The 25,321-nt window shown below is 36.6% G+C and overlaps 1 protein-coding gene across 1 annotated transcript in view; it reads right to left on the reverse strand.

Moving 5' to 3' along the window:
• SLC5A8 (solute carrier family 5 member 8) overlaps nucleotides 1-25,321 on the reverse strand; it is a 58,408-nt gene that overhangs the window by 20,817 nt on the left and 12,270 nt on the right. Inside the window, exons 4-10 of the mRNA XM_014835062.3 lie at nucleotides 15,603-15,670; nucleotides 14,422-14,576; nucleotides 11,365-11,505; nucleotides 8,264-8,393; nucleotides 5,705-5,793; nucleotides 4,693-4,805; nucleotides 1,883-1,950 (exon numbers count right to left, since the gene is read on the reverse strand). Of these exons, the coding sequence (XP_014690548.3) occupies nucleotides 1,883-1,950; nucleotides 4,693-4,805; nucleotides 5,705-5,793; nucleotides 8,264-8,393; nucleotides 11,365-11,505; nucleotides 14,422-14,576; nucleotides 15,603-15,670 (764 nt within the window). The remainder of the gene's footprint in view (nucleotides 1-1,882; nucleotides 1,951-4,692; nucleotides 4,806-5,704; nucleotides 5,794-8,263; nucleotides 8,394-11,364; nucleotides 11,506-14,421; nucleotides 14,577-15,602; nucleotides 15,671-25,321) is intronic.

The raw sequence follows: 25,321 nt of genomic DNA on the forward strand, positions 1-25,321 counted from the left end.
TATACTATGTTCATGAATTAGAAGATTCACTATAGTAAAGCTATCAATCCTCTCCAAGTTGATACACAGGTTTAGTGTAATCCTATCGAAATCTAAGAGAGATTATTTTTAGATATAGAGAAGATTATTCTAAACTTTACCTGGAAAGGAAAGGAACTAGAATGTCTAAAACAATTTTGAAAAATAAAGTAAAAGGATTCAGTCTACCCGATTTCAAGATTTATTATAAAGCTACAGTCATCAAGACTGTGGTACTGGCAGAGGGATAGATGCATAGATCAGTGGAAAAGAATATAGAACCAAGAAATATACCCACACACATATGCCCAACTGATTTTCAACAAAGGCACAAAGGCAATTCAAGGGAAGAAAGACAGTCTGTTCAACAAATGGTGCTGGGGTAATTGGACATCCACAGGGCGAAAGGAAAAAAATGTCAACCTAAGTCTCTACTTTATACAAAAATTAACTCTAAACAGAACATGGACATAAATATAAATATAAAATGTAAAACTCTGAAACTTTTAGAAAACAAACATAGGAGAAAATCTTCAAGATCTGGGGCTAGACAAAGAGTTCTTAGACTTCATATCAAAAGCACAATCCATAAAAAAAAACTTGATAAATTGGACTTCATCAAAATTAAGAACTTCTGCTCTGTAAAAGATTAAGAGGGTGAAGAAACAAGCTACAGAGTGAGAAGATATTTGCAAACCACCTCTGACAAACGGCTATTATCTAGAATATATAAAGAACTCTCAAAACTCAACAGTAAAAAAGCAAACAATTCAATTAGAACATGGGCAAAAGACATGAAGCAACATTTTATGGAAGAAGATGGACAGATGGTAAATACCTAAAAAAATGTTCATCATCAGCCATTAGGGAAATGTAAATTAAAACCACAATGAGATATCAGTATACGCAACGTACACCTATCAGAATGGCTAAAATAAAAAATAGTGACTACTAATGCTGGAAAGGATGTGATGAAACTGGACCATTCATACATGCTACTGGTATAAAAATGGGGCAATCACTCTAGAAAATTGTCAGCTTCTTTAAAGAGTAAATACACAACTACCACTCAGAAATTGCACTCTTGGGCATTTATTGTGGAGAAATAAAGAGATATGTTCACACAATACCTGTACATAAATGTAGCATATTTATTCATAATAGCCCCAAACTGGAAAAAACCCAGCTGTCCTTTCAACAGATGAGTGGCTAAACCAACTGTAGTACATCCGTACCAGGGGATACTATACAACAATAAAAAGGGAACCAACTATTGATACATGCAACAACCTGGATGAATTCCAGAGAATTATGCTGAGTAAAAAAAAGCCAACTCAAAAGATTACATACTATATAATTCTATTTATATAGCATTTTGACACAACAAAATTATAGAAATGGAGAACAAATTAGTGGTTGCCAGGGGTTAAGGAGGGAATAGGGGCAGGAAGGAAATGGGTGTGGCTATAAAAGGGGAATAAGAGGGATCCTTGTGGTGATGGAAACATTCCACATCTTGACTGTATCAATGTCAATATCCTAGCTGTGATATTGTACTATTGTTTTGCAAGATGTTATCATTGAGGGAAACCAGGTAAAGGTATATGAGATCTCTGTATTATTTCTTACAATTGCAGGTAAACTTACAATTATCTCAAAATAGAAAGTTTAATTTAAAAAAATTTTAAAAGAGTTTAGTCATCTCTCTTTCTTGCTTTTATAGAGCATCTCATTGTGATTTTAATTTGTTTCCCTATTCATAGACATATACATAAAGAAGTCTGGGAGGATGATCACATCAACATTAAAAAGAAAAAGAAAAATGTAGTGATTATGACTCAAACTTTCAAAGGTCAGCTCTTACCTGCAACAAAGCCCCCATCAGAGATGCCAGTGCAGCCATTCCAATACACAGGGCTCCAAACAGCAGGCCTAGATGGATGATATAAAAGCCAGTATAAAATCCAGACTCAGAGGATTAGAATTCTGAGTAGAATAAGCTGTCACATCTTTGATTCAAAGTGAGTAATATGACTGCAGTGAACAATGGCCACATACATCAGAGCCAGCAAAAAAAGGAAAGGGGTGTTTTCCTACAGGATCAGCAGTGTATAAAGAAAGAAGAGAAAACCCTGATATTGTGTCCCAGGATTAATGACAACATTAGGTTATATAAGTAAAGAATCCCTAGAATTAACTGCAGGAATTTTAAAGCTAAGAACTATTGTGTTATTAATCTAATCCTCCATAACCCTTTGTTTATAAAGGAAGCCTCAGGTCTCTGTTTTTAGTTTGCCAAAAATAGGACACAATTCAGCTGTGCTCTGCACAAGGTGATGCAGCAGGGGAGTAATAAACATCAGAAATTAGAGCCTTCTGACTTTAAGTGTTCATTTCTCCAGAGAAGTGGCAATCTACACCAAAGGGTGGTTTAAGACCTTTAGCGCTTTCATTCCATCAACATCCTCATGCCTTTCCTGTTAAACTAGCAAAGAAAGGCAGTTTCAAGACAAGTATGATATTCCTCTTTCTACTAAATTGTTTCCCCTAAACTATAGAAATCCTCAAGCCACCACTGGTGGTCAGATGGTAGGATTTTTTTTTTTTTTTGGCTTTCAGTTATTTTCCAGATTTTATCCAAGTACACATTTTACTTTTTAAATTATAGAAAAGCTTACCCCTCTAAATTTTATTTTTAATGACTTCCATTCAGCAAAAATCACCTGAAATCAGTCAATATAATTTCCCACACATAAAATTCAAAGTACAGAAAAAATTAATGAGAAATTGGCTCATCATAAAATTAGTGCACTCCTTATATTATGTAATTCCTATTTTACTTACACTAACACTCACTCCTTTGTTAAGCATATTGGGTAAATAATCCTATTAGACCTGAATGGAAACCTTTACATTAAGTTTTTGCAAAGGGCTCTTGTTGCAATGATTTTTTATGCCTCTGAATCCTAATATAAATAGTATTTTCAACATATTTAGCTAGATTCTTCTCCATTTGATAGCTCATGAATGGATACCACTGTGGTTTTTGGTATTTAAAGCCACTGGAAACATATTCACACCATCTACCATGCTCCTCTCTATGATGTCCTTATTGTAGATATCTCAAGATAATGATTTTATATAACTCTTCAAAATGAATGAAAACTTCATTTGCACTAGCAGAGTTGATTTCTTATTAATCATTAGCAGCATCATTCCTTGAGCACCAGCTAGTGCCTCTTGTTTAATATACATTATCTCTAAACCTCATAGTATAGCTGAAAGGTGAATAGTTTTTGTTCTCATTTTCCACATAAAGAAACAGAGGTTCAAATGGGTTATTGGGTTTCCTCAAAGATAATAGCTAGTAAATTGATGAAGCAAGATTGGGTTTGTCTGGCTTCAAAAGCTTCTATTCACTCTACTAAACCACCCAGCTTCAATAATCCCATAATGAACCAGTCTAAATACTCCTCAAGAAGCATTGTATCATTCTGAAATTATGCTCCAGGATTAAAACCAGGTAAAATGATGCAGTGCTATTTAAATTTGGGGGACAATGAAGAATATAAATTAAGTACTTATTCCAGGCTATAGTCACGGCAATTATATATAAAATTATGGCTTAAAGGGGCTGGCCCCGTGGCCGAGTGGTTGGGTTCGCGCGCTCCGCTGCAGGCGGTCCAGTGTTTCGTTGGTTCGAGTCCTAGGTGCGGACATGGCACTGCTCATCGAGCCACGCTGGGGCAGCGTCCCACATGCCACAACTAGAAGGACCCACAGCGAAGAATATACAACTATGTACCAGGGGGCTTTGGGGAGAAAAAGGAAAAAAATAAAATCTTTAAAAAAAAAAATTATGGCTTAAAAAAGAATATTACTTACTATTTCTTCGACCGTCTATTAGTGTTATTGTTTTGAGGTTAAAGTGTCTTTTTAAAAAAGAATTGTTAGTCATTCATTCCAAAACACGTATGCCCAAGAAGTCAAATAAGGAATGGAGTACACTAGCCAGATTTCTTTCAGTCAGATATTACATTTGGAACATCTGGGAACTAGAGACCTTTAAACTTTTCTATTCAAGCCAGATACTTAACCCCTAATAAAGTTTGATAATCTAAGAATATAAATTGAGAATTCCTTGCACAATTTTATAGACCATCTCCAGGACAGTCTGCATGTGCAGACAGAGCAGACAACCAAGACAGGTTAAAAGCATAATGCTCTGCTTCTTTATTTTCAATTAATACACAGACTCTGTACCTTAAACTGACAGCACCTTCTTAGGTAACATAGAAAAAGTGTGGCTCTTGGTTCCAAATTAAGGATATTCCTTAAAATTGTGGTCTAAAGCTGAAAAGGAAAAGGAATGAATTTTTTTTCTCTGGCTAAGAATTTTGGCATAGATCTGGGATAGGAAGACAGTAGGAAAGGACAGCCAAATAGGACCCCTGGAAATCATCCTTTGTGGTCCCTGACAACTAACTATTTGAAGTATCTCCTAAATCTTCATTGCAAATATAACCATGACTGCATTAAGCCATAGCCATGCGGATATGTATATCCATTGGCACTCAGAGGTTCTCACTCTGTATCTACTACGGAAAAGAATTTCTAGTATCTTTAAAAATCATCTCCCAGAGCTAAAATGGAATTGTGAAAATGGAAACTTACTCATTCCTTGGGAAACCCAAGAGAGAGACCTTTCTGAGAGCGGTCTGAAGTGAGGTTTGATCAGATCTTCCACAGTCACTGCTGCTAAGGCATTAATACTGGAGGACACTGTGCTGCGAGGGAAAACAGAACTTTCGATTTGTAACATTTTAACTTTAATAATACTTTAATAATACTTTAAGCAGGAAGGAGAAGGGGAAGAACAAATTGTTACTTCTGAACTATAACCAGATTTCTATTATATTATTTTGAATGATCCCAGCATCCTCTTTCTGGCAGTTGTTCCCATCCAAGAATGATTCAGGCAACATCCATAGGCTTAATAGTGAGAAAGGACCATTTAATGTTGCTTCCCTCTTGCAATTAATCGTGTCTATGGAAAGAATCTACATATATTATGCAGCATTTTTACATAACGACTTTAAACCTATTTTTCTTTGTGCATAGAAAGAACTGTCATAAGTCTTCACTAACGTGTCATAAATATCAATAGTATTAATTCCCTGGATCCTCGCTAACATATGATGCACATGTTAATAATAAGAATTCCCTGGAGCAAACACAGGAAGAAAGTGCAATGAATAAGTTCAAACACAAAACAAGAATCTTTGGACAGTGTATATTATTCAGCATGTAAATAGGAGATTTTAATTCTAATTGTCCATTTGATTATGCTTTAGCCACATGCATATTTTAAACTGAGACTGTAGGTACCCATTTTTGATAATCAGTAAAAGCTACCATCAAGTGATCATCATTATTATGACCCTATAGGGTATGTGATAGTGTATTAGAAGATAGGGACTAAGTTAAAAGTGGAGACTGATGATAACAGACTGCTAGCCCACAAAGATAAGAGTCAGACTGACAGAGAGGATACATGGAGTAGATTGCCAACTTTGGGCCATTTGTGCCCACGTCCAGAATTCAGCTTTATCCCTCGAATTATCCAATAACAAAAGAAGGATCCCAACAGAGAAACCATGTATTATTAGAGTCATATAGTTCATACCTTAATGTTCCACTGTAAGCACAGGCCACAAAAAGTCCAGGAAGTCCTGGATAATCTTGCAGAATGTCTAGTACCAAATAAGGCATGAGCTGAAAAATTCAAAAATTTACTCCTGAGTACTATTTTCTATCAAATAAAATTAATGAATGCCTCATTTATCTTATCTTCTTCAAGAACTAAAGGAAGCTATTCCACATAACTGAAATTTCCAAATCCCTAAAATTAAATCTTTAACTGGTAACACTTAAAGTAGAGAATAGCACAGTCGTTACAGGTACAGACTTTGGATTCAGACAGATGTGGCTTTTGTTACCTAATTTCTCTGAGCCTCAGTTTCCTCATCTGTAAAACAGGGGTAATAAAACTAACCTTGTAGAGTTGCCATAAAAGTTAAATTGGATACTCTTTGTAAAGCACTTAGTATAGTCCATGCTTGATAAAAAGGTTGCTATTCTCATTTTTGGAATAACAAATCAATTTAAAGGAAATATTTTACAGACCTCTGTGCTTAAGCAAGCAGCATTCATGTCACTTAATTAACTTTACTTGATGACTCAAGGCCATCTTTGTGAACTTCAATCACTTCCCAGGACTGAAAGTGTAATAACTGCACATGTATGAGACAAAGTGGTGAGTAACCTCAGTAAATTCCTGAAATTTGCTTCTTTCAAAAAAAGTTACTGATACCAACTTGCCTTTTGATAAGTTTGCTTTTTGATTTATTTTTTTAAATAAATATTAAATAAGGATGAGAATGTGCATGACTTAAGCACTGTTTTACATGGCAGTCTTTCAGTAAAACTGATTTTTATATCAAAAGGGTCAAAGTGGATAATTTTCCAGAAAAATGTCTTCTCATTTGCATTGAAACATTATTGATTCCTTCTCCCATAGTACAGAGTAGATGGCATGCCCTATCTTATCAGCTTCTTTGGTTTCATTTAACAATGGTCTGCTAATGGGATATGGAAGCACATCCTCCACTGTCCCAAGGGTCCGTGTTGAGTTGTTGTAAGAATGTTTCCTCCACTTTCTCCAAAGTTTACTAATTCTTTATTCACAGAAAATGAGAGAAGCACTTCTCTCTATATGAGATTCTCTATATGAGAAGCAAATTCCCAAGATTTCTTAAAAGTTTAACGTCAAGCAGTATTCCATACACAAGCAGAAGTAGTTTCCATTGTTAGTGTTACAGTGAGATCTAAAATCCTCTAAGTGATAGGTGCATGTATGCAAGACACTGCTGAACGCGTTCTACGACAAGGGGTCTCAAGGTTAGGAAGTTGTAGGGATATTTTTGTCCGGGGTAAGGGAAGGCATATCAGAAACATTTTTAAAATCCCTATTGTCTTCATGATACAAACTACAGACAATAAAGATCAACAAAAACCACAAAAAATTCTTGACTAGAGTGAATATAATGGAAGAGTGCCTCCATCTTCAGAGCAAACATGATTCTTGGATTCTCTGAGTGAATAGGAAGGATCCGGTTATCAAAAGGAGAGGATGGGCTAAGATAAGGTTGAGATACACAGCTCAAGCATGCTTTCATTTTCTAATCCCACAAAGTTGTATTTTTCTGGGAATATGTGATGCATTTGCACCAACAAAAAATTTACCCTATCTTCATTCTAATGAGTCCCCTGGGCACTTGATTTACAAGCAAGTCCTGGAAAATAATTTTGGCGGGAACTCTGACAACAAAAACTCAGGTTTTGGAGTCAGGGAGTCCTGGGTTTGAATTCTAGCTCCACTTTCTGAACGATGGTATATGACAGAGAGGTTCAAAGGTAGGACTCTGGTGGCAGCCTGCCTGGGTTCAAATCCTGCATCCAAGTTTATTAGCTGGTTACTTAATTTCTCTGTGCTTTGGTTTCCTCATCTTTGAAAGGGAGATAATCATAGCACCTATTTCAAAGCGTAACTGTGAGGATTAGAAGTTGAAATTTATGTAAAGCACTTATGATAGCACCTGGCCCGTGGTAAGTATGTGATGAGTGCTTGCAGTTATTCTTATTTATTGGCTATGTCACGTCTCTGAGGTTCATTCATTTCCTCATCTATAAGATTAGAATTACAGGATTGTGAAAATTAAAAGAGATAAAGGATACAAGGCTCTTTGCACAGAATCTCATCACATAGGTGGCACTCAATAAATGTTCAATTATTGGATTCGTTTCTTTATCTGTGAAAGAATGGAATATAACTGTTCATAAATGAGCAATCTAACAATACCCACAAAATACTCTACAGTACCATGTTTCGTGTATAGTTTTTTTAACTGTGTTTACATTTCTACTCCCAGCCTTGAGTTATTTCTATCTAACACTTGGCTTCAAATTTTTCCAGGTATTTCAATATTTTAATCTTGGATGCAGCATTCTTCACTCTTGCTGGATCTGCTAAAATAAATTTTTGCCAAATGCATTATAGAAATCAAAGATGATTATATTGTACCAATTTGCTGTTTCTCTACAAGAACATAAACACTCTTTCTTCCCAATTAATGAGCTTTCTGAATGTTATTAATGCGTGTGTAAGAAAGACATGGTACTCAACCTGGTCTGGTGCAGATATTTTCTTGGCTGTCCAGGGATCACAATCATGGTACCTGGAATACAGGGCGAGTCCACAAAGCACTGAGCAGACGAGGATTACCCAAAGTCCCAAAAGATTGATGTAGAGAGACCTACAGAAGTGAAAACAAACCAGCAAAAGACAACTGTAATTTCCATCCCAAAGATTAGGAAACTTGTTAAACAAACAGAGAAACTTTCATGATTATTCTCAATAAATGCATGCTATCTTTTGGTTATCAAAAATGCTATTTATTTTATTCTGGCCTATTTTATTCATAACATTCTGCTTATGATGTCAGTCAACAATGTGTGTGGAAATACTTGGAATAGATGGGATTTTTCCATTGAACGAATGTATCCTCCTCGTCAGAGTTCCATGGGTATTATTAGCTTCATAATGGTATCTAATTATCTTACTTCAGGGCTTCTTGTCATGAAATAGAGATTTGATTAGTCAACAGAGCAGCAACTATTATTCATTTTCCTTTTTAAAGTAACGCAATTATAAACTGCTAAATATTGTTAGCATCTACATAGCAACTCATCAAACTTGTTTAAATGTGGTTTGTAATATCATCCATTAGGTATGAAAGGCAAACCTGTATTCCTTGGACGGGTATCTTCTCAAACATTGTTCAGCATTATAATACACGATGTGTGCTCCAGTAGGATGCAAAGGTTCATGTAACAGCACTGGAGTCAGACCTGAGCATAAATTCTGGCTCTACCTGCCATATGTGACCCCGGGCAAGTAATTTAGCCTCTCCCATCCTCAGTTTCTCCATTTACACCTAGACATAACAATGCCCACCTCACAGGGTTATAAGCCTAAATGAAATAATATATATCATATAGCACAGCACTTGGAATGTAATAAACACTTGTTAAACGGTAGTTATTGATGTTATTAGTGCTAATGTCATTGAATGCTATGTCTTAATAATCAGTTGAATAGAAAACATTTCCTTCACTAAGGTGGCTACATTTTTTCCCCAGCAGTGCTGTGGTGGACACTGTGATGAGCTGTCCTAGGCTGAAGGGAGGTATCACTCCCAAAGTCATGCCTGCTTCCCCAGGGAAGTCTGCATCTAATGACTTCTGGAACCAGAGATTTAAAGGCCCAGTCCCCTCTAACTTGGGGTAAGTCTGAAGAGTCACCCCAGCTTCCAAGCTCCCTGCGAAGCCTCTATTGAGAACAAGTCACAGTCCAATATCTCCCTCTGTCCAGTTCTGCTTCCTTCTCTTCCTTCTCTTCTACAGAGTTACTGTAATAGACTCTGGCATGCTAACCTCCATCACAAAGTTGGCTTCCAGAGGACCCACCCTGCAACGGGTGCCAAACAACAGATTGCTAGCCTTTTCCTTTGAATTGACTAAATTTACTACATTTTTTGTTATTGTATAAAAATAGCGAAAGTAGCTATATCTCATCTCCAAATCATCAGAAAATATGCCCTGACACTTTCCTGCTCAGCCCTTGCTTATATATGAGTTTAACATTTTACCATATCATTTTGACTTTAATACTATTCAAATACACCACTTATCAACATCTGATATTGTCCCTGACCAGTCAATGTCATTAGGTCTTCACTTTGTGGCTGGATTCATTCTTCCCAAGGAGAGTGTTAGAAAACAGGAGAAAATGGTTCCCCTGAGCTCGGGGAGTCCGCCTTGCTAAGGAGACCCATTGGGCTATCCTGAAGGAAACTGCTTCCTATTAAGAAAGCTCTAACACTGCTCTTACAGCTATAAAATTGGGCTTTTTGAGTTTCATGTTCCCAAAGAAATAGAAGAGCATGTGCACAATTATTTTGGGAGAGGCATCCGCTCTGGTATAGATTCAAAATCCGGTGGATTACTGGATATATAAATTACATGCCTTCAAGTTCCTTAAAATATCAGAACTCCTAAGCTCACTTTTGGGGAATTCCATATCTAATTATTGTACTCATATTCATATATATCTGTAGTTGTGGAAATTTCTAAAGATAGATAATGTCCAAACCAATTTACTCTCAATATATTGAGCTCTAACATGTGTCATCACAGTATTTTCATGTTCTCCTTTGAATAGAAATAGAATTGCCACTCCTTCTCCTACTCCAATCACACTGTTAATCTATTTAGAGTTTCTAATCTCCTACAAGCATGTGGGCCTAGTGAGCCATATTTATCAGCACAACGAATGGTGGTCACCAAGCTGATCTGAGGCCTCCTGAGAAACAACCAGCCACTGTTGATACTCTTCGCTCAAGCCAAGATGAGCTTGAGAGTTCCCTGACCATGTCGTCCTTTCAACCTCTATGCTTTGTCCAAATTACTCTGCTTACCTAGAATGCCCTCCCACTCTCCTCCACCTGCCCACATATGATCATCCTTCAGGATCTGCCTGGTTGACAAGAATTTCTTACTCATCTTCTGCCTTTGCATTCCATGATTTGAGGTGGAAAAGGAATTCACATTTACTGGACTTCTAATATGTGTGTGCCAAACACAGTATTCCACAATACCTCCCATGAGAGGTATATTTCTTAGGTTCATTTACCAAGTTTAGAAACTGAAGCTAAAAGAGTCCAAGAACTGATCCAGGATCACTCAAGTAGCAAGTATTAAAGCAGGGTTATAAATTCATGATTGTGTCTGAAAATAAAATACACCAGCACATCTGGCAATAAAATGCTCTGGAACATTTCCTCTATTGTCATATTGTTTCAGGGAACTGTTATGCCTCTCTAGTGTTATTTCACTTGCATGTATTTCCTAATTTGATGTTAAGTTTCTTAACAATAAGAGCCTTGTATTTATAATTTTTTAATCCCGATAGCTCGTTACACAGATACACAGTAAATGCCTATTTATTTGATAAGATTTATTTTACTTAACAATTCATATAAATATTTTCTATATCTGATTTAAAACATACAGTACCACTTTATCCTTTTGTAAGTAAGTATATCATATATCTCTTGGAATTTCATGATATGAAAGACTTAAACTTGAGCAAAGCTTGACTTATGAAAGAGTTTCCATAAAGGTAACTGATGGTTATAATGATTTATATACCACAGTTTGGCTTACATTTTTGCCTGGAATCTGCTTTTACAGGAAATATATCTCTGCACTTGTGATTGGTTGACACCATAGATGCTGGCCCACGTGAAGGTCCCTCCTATTATAATTGTCCAGAATGTGTGTCTTTGCAAAGGATTCGGATTAAAACTAAACGAAAAGAAACAGAAAACAAGTCTGAACCATCAGCACAAAAACTACAGAAAATCCTCAAAGAATAATTTTTGAAGCAAGCAGTGTATACCTATATAAATATGTACATATACATAAATATATACAAATTTATCAAGTAATATAAGAGGTAGAAATATTCCTAACTTAAGTTTAATGAAACAAAAATTGATACTTTCAGAGATTTAGAAATTCTGGATGGGACTGGGGGAAAATAAATAATCATGTTGAGTGTTTATATAAATTGTTCTCCCATAGCCATAGGAAATTATTTAAACAAGTCTGCCATGTTATAATCAGAGAAGACCATGACACTGAAAAGAGAAACATAGGTTCCTAAATTCACCACAGCAAGAGATAGGGGACTGAAATGAACACAAAATTGGCACATTTTGTGTGTATAACTCCTTTCTTAGCACATGTACAGTCACAGTTCTAATTTATATTCAAGCTCAAGAAATCAGTCAATTAAGGCAGTTTAAAGGTTTTCATGTTCTAAAACTACCATGTCATTATAATCGTTCTTTCTTTTTTCTTTTCTTTTCTTTTCTTTTTTTTTTTGAGGAAGATTAGCCCTGAGCTAACATCTGCTGCCAATCCTCCTCTTTTTGCTGAGGAAGACTGGCCCTGAGCTAACATCCGTTCCCATCTTCCTCTACTGTGAGATGCCTGCCACAGCATGGCTTGCCAAGCAGTGCCATGTCCACACCCGGGATCCGAACCAGTGAACCTCGGGCTGCCAAAGCAGAACGTACACACTTAACCGCTGCACCACCGGGCCAGCCCCTAATCATGCTTTCTTAAAATGCTGTGTGCACAAGCTAAAAACTAATAGTTACAAGACACTTTGTAACATTTACCTAAGACAAAAATATTGTTACAAAGAAAGCTTAACTTCACTGCTTATACATCTTTTAATCCTTCTTAAGGTACCACATTGGAAGGAATGATTCTGTTCATCTCTGATACACAATATGGGCTTGATAAATTTCTGCAAAATTAGCTTTCATGGAAACTTTCTGAAAATCATGAATTTCTTCAAATCTATTCCAAATCTTATATATGAGATCAGTAGAATAAAGTGTTTGGATTTTATGCATATTCTGGCATTCCTGTGGAAAGATCAAAGCCTCTATTCCATTCTCTAATATTTAATGTCAAAGTCTAACAGTGTCAAGGGTGTTGACCTTTTCTCCCATAGAGAAAGTAGCCACTATGTTAGCAAATGGAAATCAAGAGCCAAAGGATTCAGCGAGCTACCTGAGGGAAGTAAGACAAGATTTAAAACACAAAATTCAGTGGTTTCAGGCCAAACAGCATATTTATGCCAACTACAGACTGCACAGAAAATACCAACACAAAATCCTTCTCTTCATTTATCTCCACCAGAGCAGATATTTTGCCTGTGATATTCTCAAAACTTATTAGAATTACAAGGGATACACGATAAGCCTTTTCATTATTATTTAATGGTTGGCAGTCTTCAAAGTAAAGATCATAAAAATGTCTTATCTTTTATTCTTTAGAATCTTTTATTGATGCATGTTACCACTTCAATGGGGGAGTATGTGTATCCTTTGTACAAAGTAACAGTTATCTTGCCGAAAAACAATTGGTTCCACAACCTCTCCCCTCAACCCAGCCTACCGGGAAGAGATTTGGGAATGACCAAGATCTCCTGAGTGGACACAGGTTGTATCTGCTTCTTAGTGTCCATTCTCCCCTCTTCTGGTAACAGCAATCCAGGTTTACTATGGGGAAGCTACCATTTCTCCATTTAATAGTCTACATGGCTGTCAATCAAAACATCCTGCTCTGCTCTAGCTAAGGGATGGATGGAATCATGCTCAAGCTAAGCCAACTGGAGGCTCTCTTCCTTGGAATCTGAATCTTGAGGTAAAAAGAAAAAAAATACTGAAAACAGTTGAAGTTGATTTGCTGTAATTCATTCCTGCAAATCAACACATTGACCCTGTCCAATTTCTGACAAAGCTCTTCTCAAATGTTAGAACCTATTTTCAGAAAACCAGAAGAGAGCCAACAAAGTGCAAACTGTGTTTTATTTCTTCTTTCCAGTGATTTCAGCCTTCGTGCCTCAAAGTAGGACTGCTTAAAAAGAAAATAAGCTGGTCCATGTCAAAATGAGCCCTTCTCTATACTGAACATGATGTAAAAGGATGACACTACTAGTCCAAAAGGAAAGGTGTTTTAAATATTCTTTTAAATTGAGTGATATATAGTGGGGTGAAATATCTAGTTTTTCCGTTAGTCTCTCTTTAGGAAAACTGAACAGTTGTTTAAGACATCTTATATTATACGCAATACTGACACTTGATGCATCAACCATAACTTTCATAATCAATACCTCAGAAATAATACAGACTATTAAATAATATATAATATATAATACTTACACATAAATATAATTATAATACATAATAATATAGTATACATTACCAGACCAATATCAAAAGAGAAATTTTCCAGGCTGTGTGAAACAAAACTGTCAAAATGGAATCACTATCTTTTAGTGTTTTTCTCTTAAGAAGTTTCCTTTTCTTCTCTCTCCATTATCTCTTCCCTTATCACCCTACCCTACCCTTCAACCTATTCCAGACTTTAATATCTGGAATAAAATACTCCTGCTATAAATGCCTTCTCAGGAGGATGCACCATCCTAAGTATCACATAACTAAGCACCATCTGACTGTTTTAACCCCTTAAAGACCTGGTGGAAACTGCTTACACATTTATTTGTCAGCTTCACTTTTCTACACCACATTCTTAGAGGTTCGTTTGTTTTCTAAAGTAAACTTACTATTTCAATAAAGACATTATTTTTATAGAAAAAGCAAAAAGAGTGTTCTATTAACCAAGAGGTAAAGAGCTACTTACTTCCAGAAGTTTAATCTTCCACCATTATAGGCATCATTTAGAATAGTGCTGATTCCACCTTCAGTCACCACAGACTGTATAATCACACATAAAAATCCAGCCACCATGATCCCAACTTGGAAAACATCTGTCCATATAACTGCTTTAAGACCACCCTTTGAAGGGAAAGTGTATTAGAATTAATGTTTCTATCCGACATTATTAAACATCTACATGCTATACACTACACTAGACAAAAACAATGAAAACATGGATCTTGGCCAAGAGTACCACCAAGGGAAATGGTCAGGTTAGGAGAACCTTCAAGAGAAGGTGATATTTAAGCCAAACCTTCAAACATAAGCAGAGGCAAAGATGGAAGTCCCTCCCAGTAGTGAAAACAGCATGGGCAAAAGCACAGAGAGGTCAAAGTACATGGCACATTGAGTGCGGCCAGATATATATTTTGAAGTGGTATGGGGAGATTGTTGGGAAGAAAATTCAGAGTCAAATTGCAAAAGGCAATATGTGCCTATAGGCAGATATTTTATCCTATAGGGAGGGCTGATATTCAACTAGTATATACATAGAAGGTCAAGCCAGTTGTTGAAATACTCAAGTTGTATTGTACTAGACACTGCCACAAACTTTTCAAGTGTCCCCTTCCAGGACCTATGACCTTGGCTGGACCAGGCCCTCCATGGGTACCCTGTCTTCTAAAAGATCTAGCAACTAAAGGGTTAAAACCCAGACTATCGGAGACACCATAAAACTTGCACCACTTGCATAGATACTAAGGACCAGCATCTATGATAATATCAGAGCCCATGCCATACTGGTTGTTACATATTTTGACGGCCACTCCTGCCTAAAGACAGTGGGAATTTATCTCAGATTTCTAAGTGGAAGAATAATATGAGCACAGCCATAATAACCTGGCAACAGTAAGGATGAATTAGGAGACAAGAGTAGGGACCATTGCACGGTTCAGATGAAAGAAAAAATGTTCAGTTATGATCAATGTTCTAAGAAGGATTAAATTTTACCCCAGACTGAATATTCCTTACAAAAAAGTTACACTGTAGGAGGTAGGAGTAAGAGAATAGGTATGAACAACCCAGACTGCAGCACACAACTATTGGAATTTTCAATTTTGCAAAGCAAGTGGGTAGATGAAAGGATAAAAAATATTCTTGACATACCAGTGTGCAGTAGAATGTGCAGACCACCCCTGTTGCCACTACTGCGCCCCATAGATGAAATCCTGTGACTGTAAAAGGAGAGAAAATGCATGTATAACTGTGAAACATACACAACAAAAGTATTTTTCAAAAAATCATCAGGGAAAGCTATCTCATTTATTGGGCACCTACCTCTATAGTCACTGGCCTAAAACTAGGTCTAAATCTCATAAAATGTTCCAAAACAAATAGAGTTTAAAATTTTATTTAATAAGTTAAATAGACCTGGTTTCTACCCTCAGAAAACATACACAGATCCAACATTGGATAAACTAAATACATTAAAAAGCATTTATATTGTAATTAAGCTAAAAAAAATTTGATATTATGAATGGGGTCAATGAGTATTTGTCATTGTGGTTCAAATAAACACACTGCTCTACCAGTCCTTGAAAGACAAGCTGTACATATTACTAAGAAGGGATCAAGATGGAGAAAAGACTATACAATTTGCTACCATATGTCTAAGAAGTAGAGGGGCATACTATATATATTTTTTTATTTATTTTTTTAAGATTTTATTTTTTTCCTTTTTCTCCCCAAAGCACCCCAGTACATAGTTGCATAGTCTTCGTTGTGGGTCCTTCTAGTTGTGGCATGTGGGATGCTGCCTCAGGTTTGATGAACAGTGCCATGTCCGTGCCCATGATCCGAACCAATGAAACACTGGGCCACCTGCAGCGGAGCACGCGAACTTAACCACTTGGCCACGGGGCCAGCCCCAGAGGGGCATACTATATTTTTTTTAATGGAAGGATAATAATTCTATGCCCACAAATTTGATAATCAAGATGAAATGGGGCAATTCCTTGAAAGACATGATCTGCCAAAACTCACGCAAGAAGAAATAGATGATCTGAATAGGACTATATCTATTAAAGAAATTGAATCAATAGTTAATAACCTTCCAAAACAGAAAGCTCCAGGTCCAGATGGGTTCACTGATGAATTCTACCAAACATTTAAGGAAGAAATTATACCAATTCTCTACAATCTCTTTCAGAGGATAGAAGCAGAAAGACTTCCTAACTCATTCTATGAGGCCAGTATTACCCTAATGCCAAAACCAGACAAAGATATTGCAAGAAAAGAAAACTACAGACCAATATCTCTCAAGAAATTGGATGCAAAAGTGCTCTACAAATATTAGCAAATCAAATCCAAAAAAGAATTATACACCACAAGCAAATGGGATTTATCCCAGGTATGCAAGCCTGGTTCAACATTCAAAAATCAATTAATGGAACCTATCACATCAACGGACTAAAAAGAAAAATCATATGATCACATCAATAGATGCAGAAAGAGTATCTGACAAAATTCAACACCAATTCATCATAAAAACTTTCAGTAAACTAGGATTAGATGAGAACTTTCTCAACTCGATAAAGACTACCTACAAGAACTTACAGCTAACACCATACTTATCGGTGAGAAACTTGAAGCTTTCCCACTAAGATCAGGTATGAAGCAAGGATGTCTCTTTTCACCATTCCTTACAATATTGTACTGGAAGTACTTGCTAATGTAATAAGGCAAGAAAAAGAAATAAAAGGTATACAGATTGGGAAGGAAGAAATAAAACTGCATTTGTTCACAGATGACACGATCATCTATGTAGAAAATCTGAAAGAACTGATAAAAAAACTCCTGGAACTAACAAGTGATTATAGCAAGTTTGAAGGATACAAGGTTAATATACAAACTGCAATGGCTTCCTATATACCAACAATGAATAGGTAGAATTTAAAATTAAACCACAATACCATATACATTAGCACCACTCCTAATGAAATTCTTAGGTATAAATCTAGCAAAATATATGCAAGATCTGTATGAAGTAAACCACAAAACTCTGATGAACAAAATCAAAGAAGAACTAAATAAATGGAGAGATATTCCATGCTCGTGGATAGGAAGACTCAATATTATCAAGATAGTTCTTCACAATTTGATCTGTAGATTCAATGCAATCTCAATCAAAATTTCAGAAAAGTTCCTTTGTAGATAGCAAACTGATTCTAAAGCTTATATGGAGAGAAAAAACCTTCTGAATAGTCAACACGATATTGAAGGAGAAGAACAAAATTGGAGGACTGACTCTACCTGACTTCAAGACTTACTATAAAGCTACACTAATCAAGACAGTGTGGCATTGGTGAAAGAATAGACAGACAGATCAATGGAACAGGACAGAGAGCCCAGAAATAGACTCACATAAATAAACTCAACTGATTTTTGACAAAGGAGCAAAGGCAATACAATGGCAATACAATTGCTTCTTCAACAAAGGGTGCTGGAACAATTTGACATCTACAAGCAAAAAAATGAATCTAGATACAGACCTTACACCCTTCACCAAAATTAACTCAAAATGGATCATAGGCTTAAATGTAAAATGCAAAACTATAAAACTCCTAGAAGATAACATAGGAAAAAACTATGATGACCCTGGGTATGGTGATGCCTTTTTAGATACAACACCAAAGACACAATTTATGAAAGAAATAATTGATCAGCTGGGCTTCATAAAATTAAAAACTTCTGCTCTTCAAAAGACAATACTGAGAGAATCAGAAGATAAACCATAGACTAGAAGAAAATATTTGCAAAAGACACATCTGAAAAAAGACTGTTATCCAAAATATACAAAGAACTCTTAAAATTCAACAATAAGAGTGACATGAGCATCATGGTGGAATGAGTCGTTCCATTGGTCTCTCCCCTCTAAATTACAACCAGTCAGATATCCAGTGACCAACAAAGGACTCCCTGCACAGCACACCAGACTGCCTGATTGATCCATACATCAGTACATCTGAAGTGTCACTGGTCTCTCCAGCAATGGGGACAGCAACCAAACCACGATTTCACTGGCAGAAGCAGGGACCCCTGACCTGAGGCCTTAAAAAGCACAGTGGTGGGCACCAGTGACCAGAGACTGCAGGGCAAGCAACAACACTTGCGGCTTAGACCCTACTCCTCCCCCAACAGTGGCAGGTGACACCTGCTACCTAAGGCTTCAAGAGCCACAGCAGAACCTGAGACTCCAGCCCCCAGTGGTGGCATGCCTGACACTGGCTCTATCAGCAGCAGGAGCTGCATACAAGAACCCAGGTCCCTGACAGCAACAGCAACACCTGTGAACCCCACACCCCGGCAGTGGTGTTGCCAGCACCCCCAGATAACCCAGCAGAAGCAGTGCTGGTGGTGTACCAGGCAGCAGCATCTGAGCCTGTGGAGAGCCTGAAAAGAGCAAGTGGGATAATATAAGACCCAGGTGACCCTGGAAGAAGCAGCAGTCCTTGAAGCCTGGTGACAACACCTGAGACTGCAATGACATCAAAAGCAACCAGCACCAGCAACCTCAGAGGCACAAGTGTCACAACAAAGGCACCAGCAGAGAGAGGAGAGGGTGGAAAGTTGCAGGCTCTCAAATATAACAAGAAGCAGCTCAGAACCATAGTAACCAAACCTTTAACCAAATAAGAAAGCTGGTAACTAACAGAAATGTGTGGGCAGAGGATCAATTCAACAAACACCATGAAGAACTACAGCAACATGGCAGAATAGGAGAATGACAGCTCTCCAGGAACTAAACTTGAAGTCACAGAAGATTACGATCTGACTGACAAAGAATTCAAAATAGCTGTCATAAAGAAACTCAACAAGTTGGGGCTGGCCCCGTGGCCGAGTGGTTAAGTTCGCGTGCTCTGCTGCAGGCGGCCCAGTGTTTCGTTGGTTCGAATCCTGGGCGCGGACATGGCACTGCTCATCAAACCATGCTGAGGCAGCATCCCACATGCCACAACTAGAAGGACCCACAACGAAGAATATACAACTATGTACCGGGGGGCTTTGGGGAGAAAAAGGAAAAAAATAAAAAATCTAAGAAACTAGACAAATTACAAGAAAACTCAGAAAGAGAGTTCAACAAGCTCTGGAATAAAATTAATGAAGAGAAGAAATACTTCACCAAAGAGATTAAAGCTCTAAGAAAAACCAAACAGAAATTCTGGATATGAAGAACCCAATTAATGAGATAAAAAATAATGTAGAAAGCATAAAAAATAGAGCAGATCTTGTAGAGGAGAGAATCAGTGAGCTCAAAGATAGAAACCTAGAAATGATTCAGGTGAAGGAGGAGAGAGAACTAAAATGTTTTTAAAATGAAGAAATCCTGTGAGAAATATCCAACTCAATTAGGAAAAGTAGCATAAGAATATAGGTATCCCTGAGAGAGAAGGGAGGGAGAAATGAGCAGAGAGCTTATTCACAGAAATAATAGCTGAGAACTTCCCAAACCTGAAGAAAGAACTGGACATGCAAATACATGAAGACAATAGAACTCCTAATTACATCAATGCAAAAAGACGTTGTCCAAAACATATAATATTAAACCTGCCAAAAGTCAATGACAAAGAAAAGATATTAAGGACAGCAAGAGAGAAGAAAATAACCTACAAAGAAACCCCCATCAGGCTTTCAGTAGATTTCTCAGCAGAAACCTTACAGGCTAGGAGAGAGTGGGATGATACATTTAACATACTGAAAGACAAAAAGTATCACCCAAAAGTACTCTATCCAGTCAAATTATCCTTCAGATATGACAGAGAAATAAAAGCTTTCCCAGACAAACAAAAGCTGAAGGAGTTCATCACCACTAGACCTGCCTTACAAGATGATGAAGGGAGCCCTCTGAAACAAAAAGGCAAAGGTTAACAAAGCTTGGAGCAAGGAGATAAATAGACAGACAAAATCAGAAAATTGCAGCTCTCCATCAGAATATGTTACCAAACACTTAATTATAAAATAAAGGATAAAGGGAAAGAAAGCACCAAAAATAACTATGAACACTTCAATTTAGTCAGAAACTCGCAACACAAAAAAAGAATAATTTGTGACATCAAAACCACAGAAGGGGAGAATAATGGAACCTGCATAGGCTAACGGAGAGAAGAGGCTATCACAAAATGGACTATCTCATCTATGAGATCTTTTTTTCTTTTTTTTTTGGCAGGGAAAGATTCACCCTGAGCTAACATCTGTTGCCAATCTCCTTCTTTTTTTTTTCCTCCCCAAAGCTGCAGTGTATGTTTGTACATCCTAGTTGTAAGTTGTTCCAGTTCTTATATTTGAGCCACCACCACAGTATGGCAACTGACAAATGGGTGGTATGGTTCCACAACTGGGAAGTGAACTTGGACCACCAAAGTGGTGAGTGCCAAACTTTAACCACTAGGCCATCAGGGCTGGCTCTATGAGATCATTTATACAAACCTCATGGTAATTATAAAACAAAAAATCAGAGCAGAGTCAGAAATCATAAATAAGAGAAAAACTGAGCAATCACTGAAAACCAACAAACTGAAATGGCAGCCAGAAATACAAGGGTAAGGGAACAATAAACAGAAAACAAAAGATAAAATGGCAGTTTTAAACCCTCATATATCAATAATCACTCTAAATGTAAATGGATTGAGTTCACCAATCAAGAGACACAGAGTGGCTGGATGGGTTAAAAAAGAAGACTCATCAATACGCTACCTCCAGGAAAAACACCTCAGCTCTAAAGACAAACATAGGCTCAGAGTGAAGAGATGGAAGATGATACTCCAGGCAAATGGCAAGCAAAAGAAAGCAGGTGTAGCCATACTTAGACAAAGTAAATTTCAAGATAAAAAAGATAAGAGACAAAGATGGTTATTATATAATGATAAAAGGGACATTCCACCAAAAAGACATAACATTTATTAATATATATGCAGCAAACACAGGAGCACCAAAGTATATAAAGCAACTATTAACAGACCTAAAGGGAGAAAATGACAGGAACACAATAATAGTAGGGGACCTTAACACCCCACTTAGGTCAATGGATAGATCATCAAGACTGAAAGTCAAGGAAACGGTGGCCTTAAATGAAACAATGAAACACTAGACCAGATGGAGTTAATAAATATATATAGCACATTCCATCCAAAAATGGCAGAATATACATTCTTCTCAAGTTTAAATGAAACCGTCTCAAAGATGGACCATATGTTGAGAAATAAAGCAAGCCTCAATAAATTTAAGAAGATTGAAATCATATCAAGCATCTTTTCCAACCACAATTCTATGAAACTAGAAATCAGCTACAAGAAAAAAGCTGGGAAAGTCACAAATATGTGGAGACTAAGCAACATGATACTGAACAACCATTGAATCACTGAAGTAATCAAAGGAGAAATCAAAAAAATCTAGAGACAAATGACAATGAAAACACAATATACAAAAATATGGGATGCAGCAAAAGCAGTACTAAGTGGGAAATTTATAGCAAGACAGGCCAATCTCAACAAACAAGAAAAATCTCAAATATACAGGCCTACCATATACATAAAAGAAGTAGAAAAAGAAGAACAAACAAAGCCCAAAGTCAGTAGAAGGAAGGAAATAATAAAAATCAGAGGAGAAATAAATGAAATAGAGACTGAAAAAACAACAAAAAGGATCAGTGAAACTAAGAGCTGGTTCTTTGAGAAGAGAAACCAAATTGACAAGCCTTAGCCAGACTCACTAAGAAAAAAAGTGAGAATATTCAAATAAGTAAAATAAGAAATTAAAGAGGAGAAATGACAATGGCCACCATAGAAATACAAAGGATTATAAGAGAATAGTATGAAAAGCTATATGCCAATAAACTGGATAACCTAGAATAAGTGGATGAATTCTTAGAATCATAACCTCCCAAAACTGAATCAAGAAGAAATGAGAATCTGAATAGGCCAATCACAAGCAAACAGATTGAAACAGTAATCAAAAACTTCTAAAAAACAAAAGTCCAAGACCAGATGGCTTCTCTGGTGAATTCTACCAAACATTCAAAAATTTAAGTCCTATCTTTCTCAAACTATTCTGAAAAATTGAAGAGGAAAGGATGCTTCCTAACTCATTTTGTGAGGTGAACACTACCCTGATACCAAAATAAGAGGAGGACAACACAAAAAAGGAAAATTACAGGTCAATATCACTGATGAACATAGATGCAAACGTCCTCAACAAAATATTAGTAAATCAACTACAATAATACATTAAAAGGATCATACACCACAATCAAACAGGATTTATTCCAGGGATGTAGGGATGGGTCAACATCCACAAATCAATCAAGTGATATACCACATTAACAAAATGAAGAATAAAAACTACATGACCATCTCAACAGATGCAGAGAAAGAATCTGACAGGATCCAACATCCATTTATGATTTTAAAAAACTCTCAATAAAATGGGTATAGAAGGAAAGTACCCCAACATAACAGGTCATCTATGACAAACCCATAGCCAATATCATATTCAATGGAGAAAAACTAAAAGCCATTCGTCTAAAAACAGGAACAAGACAAGGATGCCCACTCTCACCACTCTTATTCAACATAGTACTGGAAGTTTTAGCCAGAGCAATTAGGCAAGAAAAAAAATAAAAGGTATCAAAATTGGAAAAGAAGAAGTGAAACTCTCATTATTTGCAGATGACATGATTCTATATACAGAAAACTCTAAAGAATCTATCAAAAAACTATTAGAAATAATCAACAAATATAATAAAGTTTCAGGATACAAAATCAACATACAAAACTCAGTTTCATTTCTATACACTAACAACAAACTAGCAGAAAGAGAAGTCAAGAATACAATTCCATTTATAATCACAATAAAAGAATAAAATACCTAGGAATAAATTTAACCAAAGAGTTGAAAGATCTATCCACTGAAAACTATGAGACATTATTGAAAGAAATTGAAGAAAACATAAAGAAATAGAATGATATTCCAGGCTCATGGATTGGAAGAATAAACGTAGTTAAAATGTCCATATTACCTAAAGCAATCTACAGATTCAAATGCAATCCCAATGAGAATCTCAATGACCTTCTTCACAGAAACAGACCAAAGAATTCTAAAATTTATATGGAACAACAAAAGACCCTCAATATTCAAAGGAAGCCTGAGAAAAAAGAACAAAGTTGCAGGTATCACACTCCCTGAATTCTAATTATACTACAAAGCTATGGGAATCAAAACAGCATGGTACTGGCACAGAAACAGACACACAGATCAATGGAACAGAATTGAGAGCCCAGAAATAAAACCACACATCTATGGACAACTAATCTGTGACAAGGGAGCCAAGAACACACAATGGAGAAAGGAAAGTCTCTTCAATTAAATGGTGTTGGGAAAACTGGACAGTCACATGCAAAAGAATGAAAGCAGACCATTATCTTACACTACACACAAAAATTAACTCAAAATAAATTGAAGATTTGAATACAAGACCTGAAACTATAAAACTCTTAGAAGAAAATATAGGCAGCACACTCTTTGGCATTGGAGTTAGCAGTATCTTTTTGAATACCATGTCTCCTCAGGAAAGGAAAACAAAAGAAAAAATAAACAAATGGAACTACATTAGATTAAAAAGCTTCTGTAAAGCAAAGGAAACCACCAAGAAAATGAGGGATCTGCCCAGTGGTGTAGTGGTTAAGTTCGCACACTCTGCCTACGCAGTCCGGGATTTGTGGGTTTGGATCCCAGGCATGAACCTACACACCACTTATCAGGCCATGCTGCGGTGGCACTGCACGTACAAAATAAAGGAAGATTGGCATAGATGTTAGCTCAGGGACAATCTTCCTCAAGCAAAAAGAGGAAGATCAGCAACAGATGTTACCTCAGGGCCAATCTTCCTCACCAAAAAAGAAAAAGAAAGAAAATGAAAAGACAACCCACCATCAATGGAGAAAATATTTACAAATCATATACCCAACAAGGGGTTAATTTCCAAAGTATATAGAGAACTCATACAACTCAACAACAAAAAATGAACAACGCAATCAAACAGGCAGAGAACATGAACAGACATTTTTCCAAAGAAGATATACAGATGGCCAACAGGCAGATGAAAAGATGTTCAACAGCATTGATTATTAGAGAAATGCAAATCAAAACTACAATGACATACCACCTCACACGCATCAGAATGGCTATAATTAACAAGATAAGAAATAACAAGTGTTGAAGAGGATGTGGAGAAAAGGGAACTCTCATACACTGCTGGCGGGAATACAAACTGGTGCAGCCACTATGGAAAACAGTATGGAGATTCCTCAAAGACTAAAAATAGAAATACTGTATGATCCACCTATTCTATTATTTGTTATTTATGCAAAGAATATGAAATCAATAATTCAAAAAGATATATGCATCCTTATGTTCATTGTAGCATTATTCACAACAGCCAAGATGTGGAAGCAACTCAAGTGCCCATCAATGGATGAATGGATAAAGAAGATGTGGTATGTATATATAATGGAATACTACTCAGCCACGTAAAAGATGAAATTGTGCCATTTGTGACAACATGGATGGACTTTGAGGGTATTATGTTAAGTGAAATAAGTCAGACGGAGAAAGATAAATACTGTATGATTTCACTCATATGTGGACCAATAAACCAATAAACCAATAAACACATAGATAAGGAGAAAAAATTAGTGGTTACCAGAGGAAAAGCATGTGAGGGGAGGGAAAAAGGGGTAAAGGGTACATGTGTATGGATAAAAACTAGACTATTGGTGGGGAACACAATACAAGCTATACTGAAACTGAAATATAATAATGTACACAATTTT

Source organism: Equus asinus, chromosome 4 (genome assembly GCF_041296235.1).
Source record: "Equus asinus isolate D_3611 breed Donkey chromosome 4, EquAss-T2T_v2, whole genome shotgun sequence".
Lineage (NCBI taxonomy): Eukaryota > Metazoa > Chordata > Mammalia > Perissodactyla > Equidae > Equus > Equus asinus.